Source organism: Lynx canadensis, chromosome C2 (assembly GCF_007474595.2).
Source record: "Lynx canadensis isolate LIC74 chromosome C2, mLynCan4.pri.v2, whole genome shotgun sequence".
Classification (NCBI taxonomy): Eukaryota; Metazoa; Chordata; class Mammalia; order Carnivora; family Felidae; genus Lynx; species Lynx canadensis.
In genome coordinates, this window is record NC_044311.2 from 71,690,751 (window position 1) to 71,703,823 (window position 13,073).

General features: G+C 40.8%; 1 protein-coding gene across 1 annotated transcript in view; it reads right to left on the reverse strand.

The window, feature by feature from the left end:
• Positions 1 to 13,073, reverse strand: part of MRPL47 (mitochondrial ribosomal protein L47) — a 35,064-nt gene that overhangs the window by 11,852 nt on the left and 10,139 nt on the right. Inside the window, exon 4 of the mRNA XM_030329412.1 lies at positions 1,243 to 1,339. Within this exon, the coding sequence (XP_030185272.1) occupies positions 1,243 to 1,339 (97 nt within the window). The remainder of the gene's footprint in view (positions 1 to 1,242; positions 1,340 to 13,073) is intronic.

Consider the following 13,073-nt stretch of genomic DNA (forward strand, 5'->3'; position numbering starts at 1 on the left):
AGTAGCGTGGGGAAACGAACGAACGTGAAGCAGCTGAGGTTAGGCAAAAAGCTGAGTTCTATTTACGATGGCACAGAAACATCAACAAAGAATTAACCTCGTAAGCAATCCAGGCAAAAAACCTTGAGAAATTCAACTAAATAAAACACAAAACTTCTACATGGAAGAAATAGCTTAAACGTGTACAGCCATTGGGATGCCCGGGTGGCTCAGTTGGTTAAGTGTCCAACTCTTGATTTCGGCTCAAGTCATGGTCTCATCTCATGGTCGTGAGATTGAGCTCCACGTCTGGCTTGCTTGGGATTCTCATACTCTCCCTGTGCCCCTCCCCCCACACTCGCATGCACTGTCTCTCTCAAAATAAATAAACAAACATTTAAAAAAAAATGTGTACAGCCTTGAAAAAGAAAAGGCAGATCTACATATACTGAAAGGGAAAAGTACCCAGGATATACTAGGTAAGTGAAAGTACAAATGTCAGGAGAGTTTTTAAGAGTTTATAACCAAATTAGATAAATTATGTATTAAATAATTATGTAATAATTTTATTATGTAAATAAAAATAATTAGGCACACTTCTACACGCAGAAAAAAATTCTGCTGGATAAACAGGAAACATATACAAATAATTACTTGTAGGAGTGGAAATCATGAACCTAAGGGGATTTTTTTTTTAATGATGAAGAAAACCTAATTTGAACAATAGTTGACCTTTTCACAACAATGTGAATGTACTTAATACTACTAAACTATACTGTTAAAAATGATTTAAGAAGGTAAGTTTTATGTTATGTGTTTTTTACTACAATAAAAAAAAAAAAAATGCACTCAAAACTTTGACCTGGTTGGTAGGGCAGTGGCTAAACTGAAACCAGCAATTTAAAATGGTGCAGCTACTTTAAAGAACAGTTGGGCTGTTTCCCAAAATGTTAAACATAGATTTACCATATGACCCAGCAATTTCACTCCTATCTATGTACCCAAGAGAAATAAAAGCCCATGTCCACACATCTGTTGAGGGTTGCAGATGGGAATGGTGAGGGACTACAGATTGGCATGACACTTCATTTTGGAGTGATGGAGATATTCTACAATAGTGATGTTGCACAACTCTGTACATTTACTAAACATCAAGCAGAAACTTTAAAAAAGAAATCTACTTGCCAAGAAATACAGGAACCATAGACTTACATGTTTTGGCCTTTATCCCACACAATAGTCTCTAGCCTCCACAAATGTTACCTTTTCTAACCGCTCCGGACTTGGCATTGGCAACCTCTGCCGCTTGGCCTCCTGCTCTAAAGTTAAGAGCATGTTTCTTTCTTTCAGTAGGACATACCTGTGTCAAAGAACACAAAGCTTGTGATGCCATTCTATGATTACATTAAGGCTATAGTTTTTGACATCAAAACTAATGATCTGTACTCAAAAATCCTTTAGAAATCTCAATATACAGAACATCATTACAAAGAATTATCGTTTAAACAGAGCTGTATGAATTCTTACTCATTTGTTCAGTAAATTTTCCATGTGCCACATACTGTATTAAGTGCCAAGAGAGTTACATAAAATATAAAAAATAATCCCTACACTCCAAGTGGAGAGAGAAGATGGACGGTAACATTCACTTACTGCCTATTACATGCCACGCAATGTGCTAATAAGCGCTTTATATATATTACCTCATCTAATTCTCACATCAACCCTTTGGAGTTGGTACTATTTCCACTTTTTTTTTTTTTTTTAATTTTAGAGAGGCGGTTGGAGAGAAGGGCAGAGGGAGAGGAAGAGAGAGAATCTTAAGCAGGCTCCATGCTCAGCACAGAGACAGATTTGGGGCTCTATCCCATGACCATGACATCATGACCATGACATCATGACCTGAGCCAAAATCAAGAGTTGAACCTTCAACCAACTGAGCTACCCAGGCGCCCCTCTACTTTGTAAAAGAAGAAAGTAAGGGTGACAGAAGTAAGGTATTCTGGGGCACATAACTAATTCAAGATTCATAATATGGACTCCCTGTGTGCAATATTCGTTTTATTTCTACTTCACTAGGCTGCCTCAGAAAATGTAGTGTGATGTGGTGAACTGAGTGGTACAGACGAGAGAGGGAAGATTTATGTGGGAGAGGTGAGAACATCTCTTCTAGCCAGGATGATCAAAGCAAGCTTCAGAAAGATGGGTTTTGTTAGGCTGGAAAGGAAACCAAAGCAAACATAACCAAAGGTACTAAAGTGGCAAAGGTAAAGTGGGGTAAGTTTTGTGAATAAATGTTTGAGAATTAGAGCTGGAAGAAAGGAAAGGAAATAAATGTCAAGGGCACTGAAAATGACACAAAAGCACTGGGGTATTTTAAGTTATGGAGGAAGACAATTTTGGGGAAGGAGATAAAATCAGAAGATAAATAGGTTTTAGCCAAGATGAATACTGAACAGCCCTACCTATCCCTTCACCAGTAACCCATGGTAACAGTGCTTTCATACAACTAATTTTTCTACAATGAATCTGTGCTGTTCTACACATAACACTTCTGACACCAAATGAAAGGTTTTTTTTTCCATCCTGATGCCAAATACACGTTGACTTTTCAACACCACTTCTCCAGCACTCTGACACTGAGTACCTGTGGTGCCAGATTACAGATTGAAGGGTACAGTCCCACAAAACTGTCCCCCCACTTCACATGCCAATAGCAAGTTCCAAAGCCTGCATACATTTGACTAACAACTATAAATTCGGTTTCCAATGACCCCTCCTCCTCTGGTTTGATAATTTAATAGAACTGGTTTATTATAAAGGATACAACTCAGAAGCAGCCAAACAGAAGAGATGCATACGGCGTGGTGTGTGGAAGGGGTGAATAGCGTCCCTGTCTTTTCAGGGTATGTTACCCTAACAGCACCTCCATGTGTTCACCAACTTAGAAGCTCTTCAAACCCAGTTATTCAGGGATTTTTATGGAGGTTTCATACATAAGCACAATTGACTAAATCATGATTCTGGTTAAAGTCAATCCCAGTCCATCTCCTCTCACCAGAGATGAGGGTGGTGATGAGGCTGAAAGCCCCACACTCCAATCATGCCTCAAGTCTTTGTGGCGACTAGCCTCTGTCCTGAAGCTACCAAAGGACCCACTAGAAGTTGCTGAATTAGAACAAAAGACACTCCTCTTGGGAAATTCCAAGAGATTTAGGAGCTATGTGTCAAGGAATTAGAGACAAAGACCAAATACATATTTCTTATTTTGTCACATGAGTAAGCCAATAATATTAATGGTTTTAATAAGTATTTTACAATTATTTAATCTGTCATTAAAGATAAATAACCTTTAAATCAGGGGATACAACTTTAAATGTCTACTACATTGCCTAGACAGATAAACAATTGTAAGTGAAGTGGGCTCACTGAAGGAACAGATGGGTAAAAAGTGGTCTGTATGGCTCCATTTAGATGGGGCAGTTGCTATATACAGCAGCCAGTTGTTACAACGCAGGAAGGCAGGTCCAGTGTTGCCAGAGTGCACTTCTGATTATTTAAGAGGAACCAGAAATCCTTATTTTTGTGTTAAATTTCCCAATTTTAAAAACAGTACACTCCAAACAAACCCTATCAGCTCAGAGAAATCACTGTCCAGATTGGGAATGAATCTCACTCTGTCTCTACTGACATGAGAGCTACAGTGTTAAGTGTATCCCATCTCCCACTGCTATAAAGGAGCCTCTGTCTCAGAGTACTAATAAAACAGTTCAAATACTAGGGGTCTTTAACAGACCTCAACAGGTTCCTGCCTCTGAACCTCTTCTCTTTTGTCTAGGCACTTTGAGAGACAGAACTCTTTCTCCTCAGTTCCTCTGCCCCTATTGGGTGAAGATCTCTCAGAAAAATACCATACCAGAATTCCTTTCTTCCAAAATGGGGAAATAATTCTAGAATTTGACAGCAGTAATGAAAATAGCCAATCAGATAAATTAAATGGCTCTTTGGGGTGCCTGGGTGGCTCAGTAGGTTAAGCATCTGACTTTGGCTCAGGCCATGATCTCACGGTTTGTGTGTTTGAGCTCTACACTGGGTGAGCTCAAGCCCTGCTTTGGGTAAAAATATGAGCTCTGCTTCGGTTGAACCCTTGAACCCCTTCTCTCTCCCTCTCTCTGCCCCTCGCTCACTGCACTCTCTCTCTCGCAAAAAAAAAAAAAAAAAAAAAAAAAAAAAAATTAATTAATTTAAAAAATAGCCCTTTGACATCTTTTTTTGCTCCATCTCTGACAGCACTATAGCTGGAGTCCGGGGACACTGATCATTTGTCCCTATTGGATCAGTTACCGTTCTCTTTAGGGGCAAGGTCTCCAACTGATATTGGTAGAATCCACAGTTCATCTCCCATCAAGATTCAAACAGATCCCTCAAAACCTGTCCCCAGAATTAATGAATATCCTATAAAGAAGCCTTGCAAGGCATCAAGCCCATAATAAAAGATTACACTAGTCCCTGTAATACCTCTAATTTTACCTATAAGAAAACCCAATGGCTGAGGATGGAGGTTTGTACAGGACCTCCAAGTAATAAATAACATTGTTATCCTTTGGCATCTTGTTCCTAACCCCTCCCCCCATGTTAGTGACACCCAATCCTACTGAAAGCAAAATTTTCACCACAACTGATCTATGCAGTGCATATTTTAGTATTTCAGTTGATGAGGATAGCCAAACTTGCACTTGGGAAGAATGGAAAATACACCTGGACAATAATGCTCCAGGACTAGAAAGTCCTTACTTTTAGAAACCTTAAAAACTGATGTGGATGACAGAGTTTTCTGGAGGCTCTACTTTATTAAAATATGTAGATTATTTGCCTCCTTGCTTCCCTTCTCAAAACTCTTCACAGGAAAATAGCATCTACCTGTTACAAGTTTTGGCTTTAGGGACATAAACTCTCCAAAGAAAAATTGCAGTTTGCTCAAACTCAGGTTTGATACTTAGGGCACCTGATCTTGGAACAAGGACATCTGGATTCAGGTAGACTTCAAGACATCCTGAACTTCCCCAAACCTACAACTAAGCGCCAATTATGAGGTTTCCTTGGACTTATTTGCTACTGTTGAAAATGAGATTCCAAACTTCTTACTGCTCTAACTCTATATATGCTTTACTAAAAAATGACAAGACTGACCTTATTATTTGGAAAGGATGGGAAGACATAGCCTTTGGGAACTTTAAAGAAGAGCCTAATAAATGCCTCCTGCCCTCTGGAATGCTAATTATCAACTTTCCTTTTTCCTCTTAGATAAAAGGGAAGGGAATGCCCTTGGGGGAGTACTCACCCAAAAACATGGGGACCATCATCAACACACAGGGCATTATACCTACCAACTACACCCTGGGGCACAGGAGTCCCCCTTGTCTCAGAGCCATTCCTACCACCACCCTTTTAGTTAAGACCACTAAAGAAATAGTAATGGGATCCCCTTTACCATCCTTGTATTGTGGCGAAGGACAAAACCACAAACATTTATGCCAATGGCTGGTATGCCTTTAGAGTAGCTGATGAGTTTGGAATATTATGGAAACAAGGTTTCCTTACATCTAATGGGGATAAAATTAAAAATGACTCCTATGTCCAAAATTTACTAGATGTCATACTTAAAAAAATTTTCTTAACGTTTATTTATTACTGAGAGAGAGAGACACCATGAGCATGGGAGGCGCAGAGATAGGAGGAGACACAGAATCTGAAGCAGGCTCCAGGCTCTGAGCCAATGGCATAGAGCCTGACGTGGCCTTGAACCCACGAACCGCGAGATCAGGACCTGAGCCGAAGACAGACGCTTAACCAACTGAGCCACCCAGGTGTCCCAATATGCCATACTTTTACTAGCTGTTCTGGCTATTATTTATTTACTTATTTTTTTTGGTTTCAAGAGTAGAATTTAGTAGGGCCCCCCAGTTGGCTCAGTCGGTTAAGTGACCAACTTTGAATTTGTGAGTTCAGGCCCTGCATTGGGCTCTATGCTGACAGCTCAGAGCCTGGAGCCTGCTTTGGATTCTGTGTCTCCCTCTCCTCCTCTCCTCTTCGTGCTCTGTCTTTCTCTCTCTCAAAAATAAATAAACGTTAAAAAATTAAAAAAAATTTTTTTTAACGTTTATTTATTTTTGAGACAGAGACAGAGCATGAACAGGGGAGGGGCAGAGAGAGAGGGGGAGACACAGAATCTGAAACAGGCTCCAGGCTCTGAGCTGTCAGCACAGAGCCCGACGTGGGGCTCGAACTCACGGACTGTGAGATCATGACCTGAGCCGAAGTCGGACGCTTAACCGACCAAGCCACCCAGGTGCCCCCCAAAAAATTTTTTTTAAATAAAGAGAATTTAATGATTCATCACTTACATATAAAGCTCTGGCTATTATTAATATTCCAGGGGATTCCAGACTTAACTTCCTGGAGGCCAAAGGAAACCACCTCACTGATATTTCTGCCTAAAACGCTGCTCTCAAGGAAACCAGGAGCCAAACCTCTGTCATGGTCCAAAGGGATGTTCTCCCAAACAGTAATTTGGAAAAAAAATGATCAGAAATACCCAACAATTGCCCCAGAGAGGGAATAACAATATTGGAAATCTAATTAATTGTTCCATAAGAAAGAGAGAACTCTGGTTTGGATCAAGTAACAATCCTGCCCTACCAGAAAATCTAAAATTCCCAATTACCACTGTATATGCATAAACAGTATCTACTCACATGATAGCATTCATGAACCAATATTGGTGGGGAAATGTTAATAAGGTAACAAACAGTGCCTACCTCCCTTGTCCCACCAAAATGCAATACAAAGAAACCTGTTCACACAAATGAATTTCATACAGTTCCCCCGTTTCATGGATGTATATATGTTTTAGTCATGGTTTGTATGTTTTCTCACTCACCAAAGCTTTCTCTTGTAGATAGGTTAATGCTTCTTCTGTGGCTAAAATTCTGTTAGAAAAAGATTATCCCTACCTGGGGAAACCCTCTTGAACTCCACAATGATTGGTGAATGCACTTTACTGATTAGGTGCTTCAACCAGTCTGTGCTGTTTGGCTGGTTTTATAACACTTTTATTGTGCATATCGTCCTCAAACCTTGGGGTAGTTGAATGTACTAACAGCACTATTAAGACTCAATTGGGCAAAATTTGTAGAGACCCTCCAAATACCCTGGCCAAAAGTACTGCTATTAGTCTTTCTAAATCTCAAATCTACCCCCTTTGAAATTCATAAGCTTTCATCCCATGAGATAGTCACAGAACATCCACTGTAGTTGGCCCCTGCCTCCTGTGACCCAGAGCTGATAGAAGGAAGACAGACGTCAATATTGTAAAGGCCCATTTACTTCCATTAAAACTAACTATGCTTTGGGGCGCCTGGGTGGCGCAGTCGGTTAAGCGTCCGACTTCAGCCAGGTCACGATCTCACGGTCCGTGAGTTCGAGCCCCGCGTCGGGCTCTGGGCTGATGGCTCAGAGCCTGGAGCCTGTTTCCGATTCTGTGTCTCCCTCTCTCTCTGCCCCTCCCCCGTTCATGCTCTGTCTCTCTCTGTCCCAAAAATAAATAAAACGTTTAAAAAAAAATAAAAAAAAAAAACTAACTATGCTTTGTTAGAGCCATCTTTTCACAGTGCACTCCCTGGAGACGGCAACCTTAAGCATCACATTTTGCAACCTGGAGATTTCATCTACTGAAAAAGACTAAAACTACTCTCCAAACTCCAAAACTACTCTCTTCAACCTTGCTGGGAAGGTACGTACCTGCATGAGAAACTGCTAACTAACCCTCGTGCCACCAAACTCCAAGGAATAGAATCCTGGATTCACATGACACATCTAAAGAAATCACTAAACCCTGACTGGACCTGCATACCATCTAGTGACCTGAAAGTAAATATTTCCTGGAAATGAAGCAGAAATGACAAGACAGCTTTATCAACATGTCCAGACCAGGCCTGCATACCTTTTCCTGTTTGCTTTTTCCAACTCTTTAGCTGAAAGTGGAAAGAAAACACCCTTATGTGCATTTCCCAAATGCTTGAGAAAGGGGGCAACATCTTTTTTTCTCATTATGGGCTTTCAGAAACAGCTTCATCATGATCTTGTGATGAACTACTTTTTCACTTGTTTTTTTCTGAAGGGTTAGAAGGTTCAGAATTCCAAAAGTCTTTCATCTAACCTATTATCTGATTCTGGATTCTTATCCAAATTCACAGTCTCTGAATATGCAACCTTACAGGTTGTATAACTGGATAATGTCTACTTTCTTTTCTTTTTTTTTTTAACATTTCTTTATTTTTGAGAGAGAGACAGAGTACGAGCGGGAGAGGGGCAGAGATAGAGAGGGATACACAGAATTGGAAGCAGGATCCAGGCTCTGAGCTGCCAGCACAGAGCCCGACATGGGGCTCGAACCCACGAACCGTGAGATCATGACCTGAGCTGAAGTCAGATGCTTATCCAACTAAGCCACCCAGGCACCCTGGATAATGTCTATTTTCAAATAGTTCTTTTGAGATAATACTGTTTTAATACATCTCTGAAGTTTTGCTATTTTTTGCAAAAGCTCATTAACTATTGCTTCATGTGTATACCTGCACTGTATCTTCCAAAATGCACTTGATCAATTCTTCCAATGAGCTCTTGCAGAGTCCCCTATTTTGCTTTCATGGCCACTTTAAGTGGGGACTTGCAGGAGGCATACATGACTCTGGGATGGAGTTTGCCTCTGTATGGAGAACTTTCTCCTATAAGTTGGAGAAAGTGCCAATAAATATTTTCAGCTGACTACTTTCAGACCTAAGGTCTTATTTAGAACCATAAAACAATTTTGAATTATGTTACTTCTTGTGTTTTATATAATTACTTAAAATTTTTATACTTTGTTTCCTGTTACACTTCTGTAAAAACGATGCCCCAGACACATGGAAGATGGCAGAGTAGGAGGATCCTAGGCTCACCTCATCCCATGGACACACCTCGATAACACCCACCTCAGTGTAAGTAACCCAGAAAATGACCCAAAGACTGGCATAATAGACTTTTTCACAGCTAAATGTAGAGAAGAGGCCACACCGAAGAGGGTAGGAAGGATGGAGACATAGTGGAGAGCCAAACAAACACAGGACCGTATGTAAGAGGGACAGGGTGGGCACAGAAGAGAGGAGAGAGGAGCAGACCCCACACCAGGCACCCCAGGCATGCAGGACCAGCACTGGGAAGATAAATTCCCAGGACATAAAATTCCCATCCCATAATTCTCCCTTTGAAAACCAGAGGGGCTTAATTTCTTGAGTTCTTGTTGTCATGGGGGTTTAACACTTAGAACTTTAAAAATCAGCAGGCTTGGGTCAGGTAGAGTAGAAGGCCAAGAGGAAACTGAGTCCCCATCCTTAAAGAGACAAGAGAACAAATAGCCCCGCTGAGATTCAGCACAGAGCACCAGTTTGAAAGACGCCTGGGGTGTACAAGGAGATTTGTTTGCTAATTTTGGGGCCTATGCTGGAGGGGCAAGTCTTAGGGAGACTTCTCCAGGAACAAAGGAATTGGTGGGCACCATCTCCTTCCCCCACTCCCCAGCCTAGATACAGACACCGGTGGGAACCAATGTAGTGCAAATAGTCTCTACCTAGCTCACTAACAGTGTGCCTGGCCCCCAACCACTTTTGCAGATCTACCCCTCCAACCCAGCTTCTTCCTATAGCAGACCTGAGCAAACCCTGCTATCACTGTGCACCCTGTGTTCCTCTGTGGACTTGCTCCCTCCAACTCTCTCTCAGTAGGCGTCCATCCAAAGTGACACCACAAGCCTGGCAGTGTGCAAGCAGCCCTGATGGGTTAGCATCACCCCAAATTGATTCCTGTCCCGGGGAAAGAGGAAGATAACCGCACACACTAGTTCCACTGTGGTCCCAGCAGTGGACTGGGGGCAGACATCGGTGTGACTGCAGGCCTTGTCCGACAATGAAAGCTTCTTAGAGGACAACACAAAGAATACCCTACAGTTCAGTGCAACTGCAACTCTGGCAAACACCTAGTCTGACCCAACTCAAGCTAAGGTTACCCCAGACAGGCCCACTAACAACACAGGAACAAAACCCTGCCTGCAACATGCAGAGAACTGTTGTAAATGACTGACAAGGCAAACACACTTCAGCCGCAAGAGTAAGGTGCATGCCACACACGTAGGAAACACCCCTGAAGCACCAGGTTCGGGTGAAGTGCAGGGCACTTTAGGACCTCTTCTTCATAAGACCACTACTTTCAAGACCAGGAGAGATAGCTGACTTTCCCAGCACATAGAAACAGATGAAAAGAGTTAGACAAAACGAGGAGACAGAGGAATATGTCCCAAGTGAAAGAACAGGACAAAATCACAGCAAGAGACCTAAACGGAATGGAAGTAAGCAATATTCGTGACAAAGAATTTAAACTAATAGTCATAAAGATACTCCCTGGACTTGAGAAAAGAGTGGAGGACCTTGGTGAGACCCTCAACAAAGAGACAGAAAATGTAACTCAATAACTTATATTAAAAATACACTAAACAGGGGTGCCTGGATGGCTCAGTTGGTTAAGCGTCCAACTCTTGATCTCAGCTCGGGTCTTTGAGTTTGAGACCCACGTTGGGCTCTGCACTGACAGTGCAGAGTCTTCTTGGGATTCTCTCTCTCTCCCACTCTCTCTCTGCCAATCCCCCACTCATGCGTGCACAATCTCAATCTCTCTCTCTAAAAATAAATAAATAAATAAACTTAAAAAAAAACACACATAAAAAAATACATTAAATAGAATAAATGCTAGACTAGAGGAAGCAGAAGTATGGATCAACAACCTGGGGTGCAAAGTAATGGAAAGCAATCTTGCTGAATGGGAGAGAGAAAAAAAATAATTAAAAAAAAATATTTTAAATAGGCTTAGAGAACTCAGCAACACCATCAAACATAATAACATTAGCATTATAGAGATCCCAGAAGGGGAAGAGAGAGAAAAGGGGGCAGAAGAGTTTTGTGAAGAAATAATAGCTGAAAACTTCCCGAATCTGAGAAAGGAAACAGAAATCCAGGAGGCACAGAGCACTCCCAACAAAATCAACCCAAGGAAGGCCACACCAAGACACTTAGTAATTCAAAGGGCAAAAAGTAGTGAACAATTTTAAAAGTAGCAAAAGAAAACTGTTACATACAAGGGGAATCTCCTAAGGCTATCAGTTGATTGTCAACAGAAACTTTCTAGGCCAGAAGGGAGTGGCATGATAAATATTAAGTGCTGAAAGAAAAAAACCTTCAACAAAGAATATTCTAACATTCAGGAAGGCTATCACTCAGAATAACAGGAGAGATAAAGAGTTTCCCAGACAAAAGCTAAAGGAATTCATCACTAAACCAGCTTTATAAGAAATGTTAAAGAGGACTCTGAGTAGAAAGGAAAGACCAAAGGAAAGTAGGAAGCAAAGAGCAATAAAATTAAGTATATCTATAAAAATCAATCAAGGATTTTACAAAATAAAAGGATGTAAAGTAGGACACTATATACCTAAAATGTGAGGGGGAGAGGAGTAAAAATTTAGTGATTTTAGGATGGGTTCCAAACTCAAGCGACATTAACTTAATGCAGACTGCTATATGCACAAAATGTTATATATAAACCTTATAGTAATCACAAATCAAAAACTGGTAATAGATATATAAAAAATGAGAAAGGAATCCAAGTATATTCCTAAAGAAAGCCAGCAAACTGTAAGAGAGCGAGAGAAGGAACAGAGAAGGACAAAAATAATCATAAAACAATAACAAAATGGTTACATGCCTATCAATAACTACTTTGAATATAAATGGACTAAACACCAAATCAAAAGACATAAGGCGATGGAATGGATAAAAAAAGCAAGATCCATCTATATGCTGCCTACACAAGACTCATTTCCGACCTAAACACACATGCAGATTCAAAGTAGAGGGATGGAAAAGCATTTATCTGCAAACAGAAGTGAAAGGAAACCTGGGGTAGCAATACTTACAATGGACAAAATGGATTTTAAAACAAACACTGTAACAAGAGACAAGGAAGGATGCTATATAATCATAAAGGGAAAAATCCAACAAGAATATGTAACAATTGTATTTATGCACCTAAAAACCTAAACCAGCTAATAACAAACATAAAGGAAATAATCAACAGTAATACAATAATAGCAGGGGACTTTATTTTTTTATTTATTTTTTTTTTAATTTTTTTTTTCAACGTTTATTTATTTTTGGGACAGAGAGAGACAGAGCATGAACAGGGGAGGGGCAGAGAGAGAGGGAGACACAGAATCGGAAACAGGCTCCAGGCTCTGAGCCATCAGCCCAGAGCCTGATGCGGGGCTCGAACTCACAGACCGCGAGATCGTGACCTGGCTGAAGTCGGACGCTTAACCGACTGCGCCACCCAGGCGCCCCTAGCAGGGGACTTTAATACCCCACTTATATCAATGGATAGATCATCTAAACAGAAAATCAACAAGGAAACAGTGGCTCTGAATGACACACGGAACCAGATGGATCTAAAAGATATAGTCAGAATATTCCATCCTAAAACAGCAGAATACACAGTCTTTTCAAGTGTAGAAAAGAACATTCTCCAGAGTAGATCACATGTTAGGGCACAAAAGAAGTCTTAACAAATTCAAAAAATTCAAAGCCATACTATGCATCTTTTCTGACCACAATGCTATGAAACCAGAAATCAACTACAAGAAAAATCTGGAAAGAACACAAATACATGGAGGTTAAATAACATGCTACTAAACAATGAATATGGGCGCTTGGTTGGATCAGTAGGTTAAGCGTTCTGATTTCAGCTCAGGTCATGATCTAGCAAGTTCGTGAGTTCAAGCCCCGCATCAGGCTCTATGCTGACAGCTCAGAGCCTGGAGCCTGCTTTGGATTCTGTGTCTCCCTCTCTCTCTGCCCCTCCTCCGCTTGTGCTCTGTCTCTCTCTCAAAAATAAATAAACATTAAAAAAAAAATTTTTTTTTTAAAACAGTGAATGGGGACAAAAAAATCCAATGA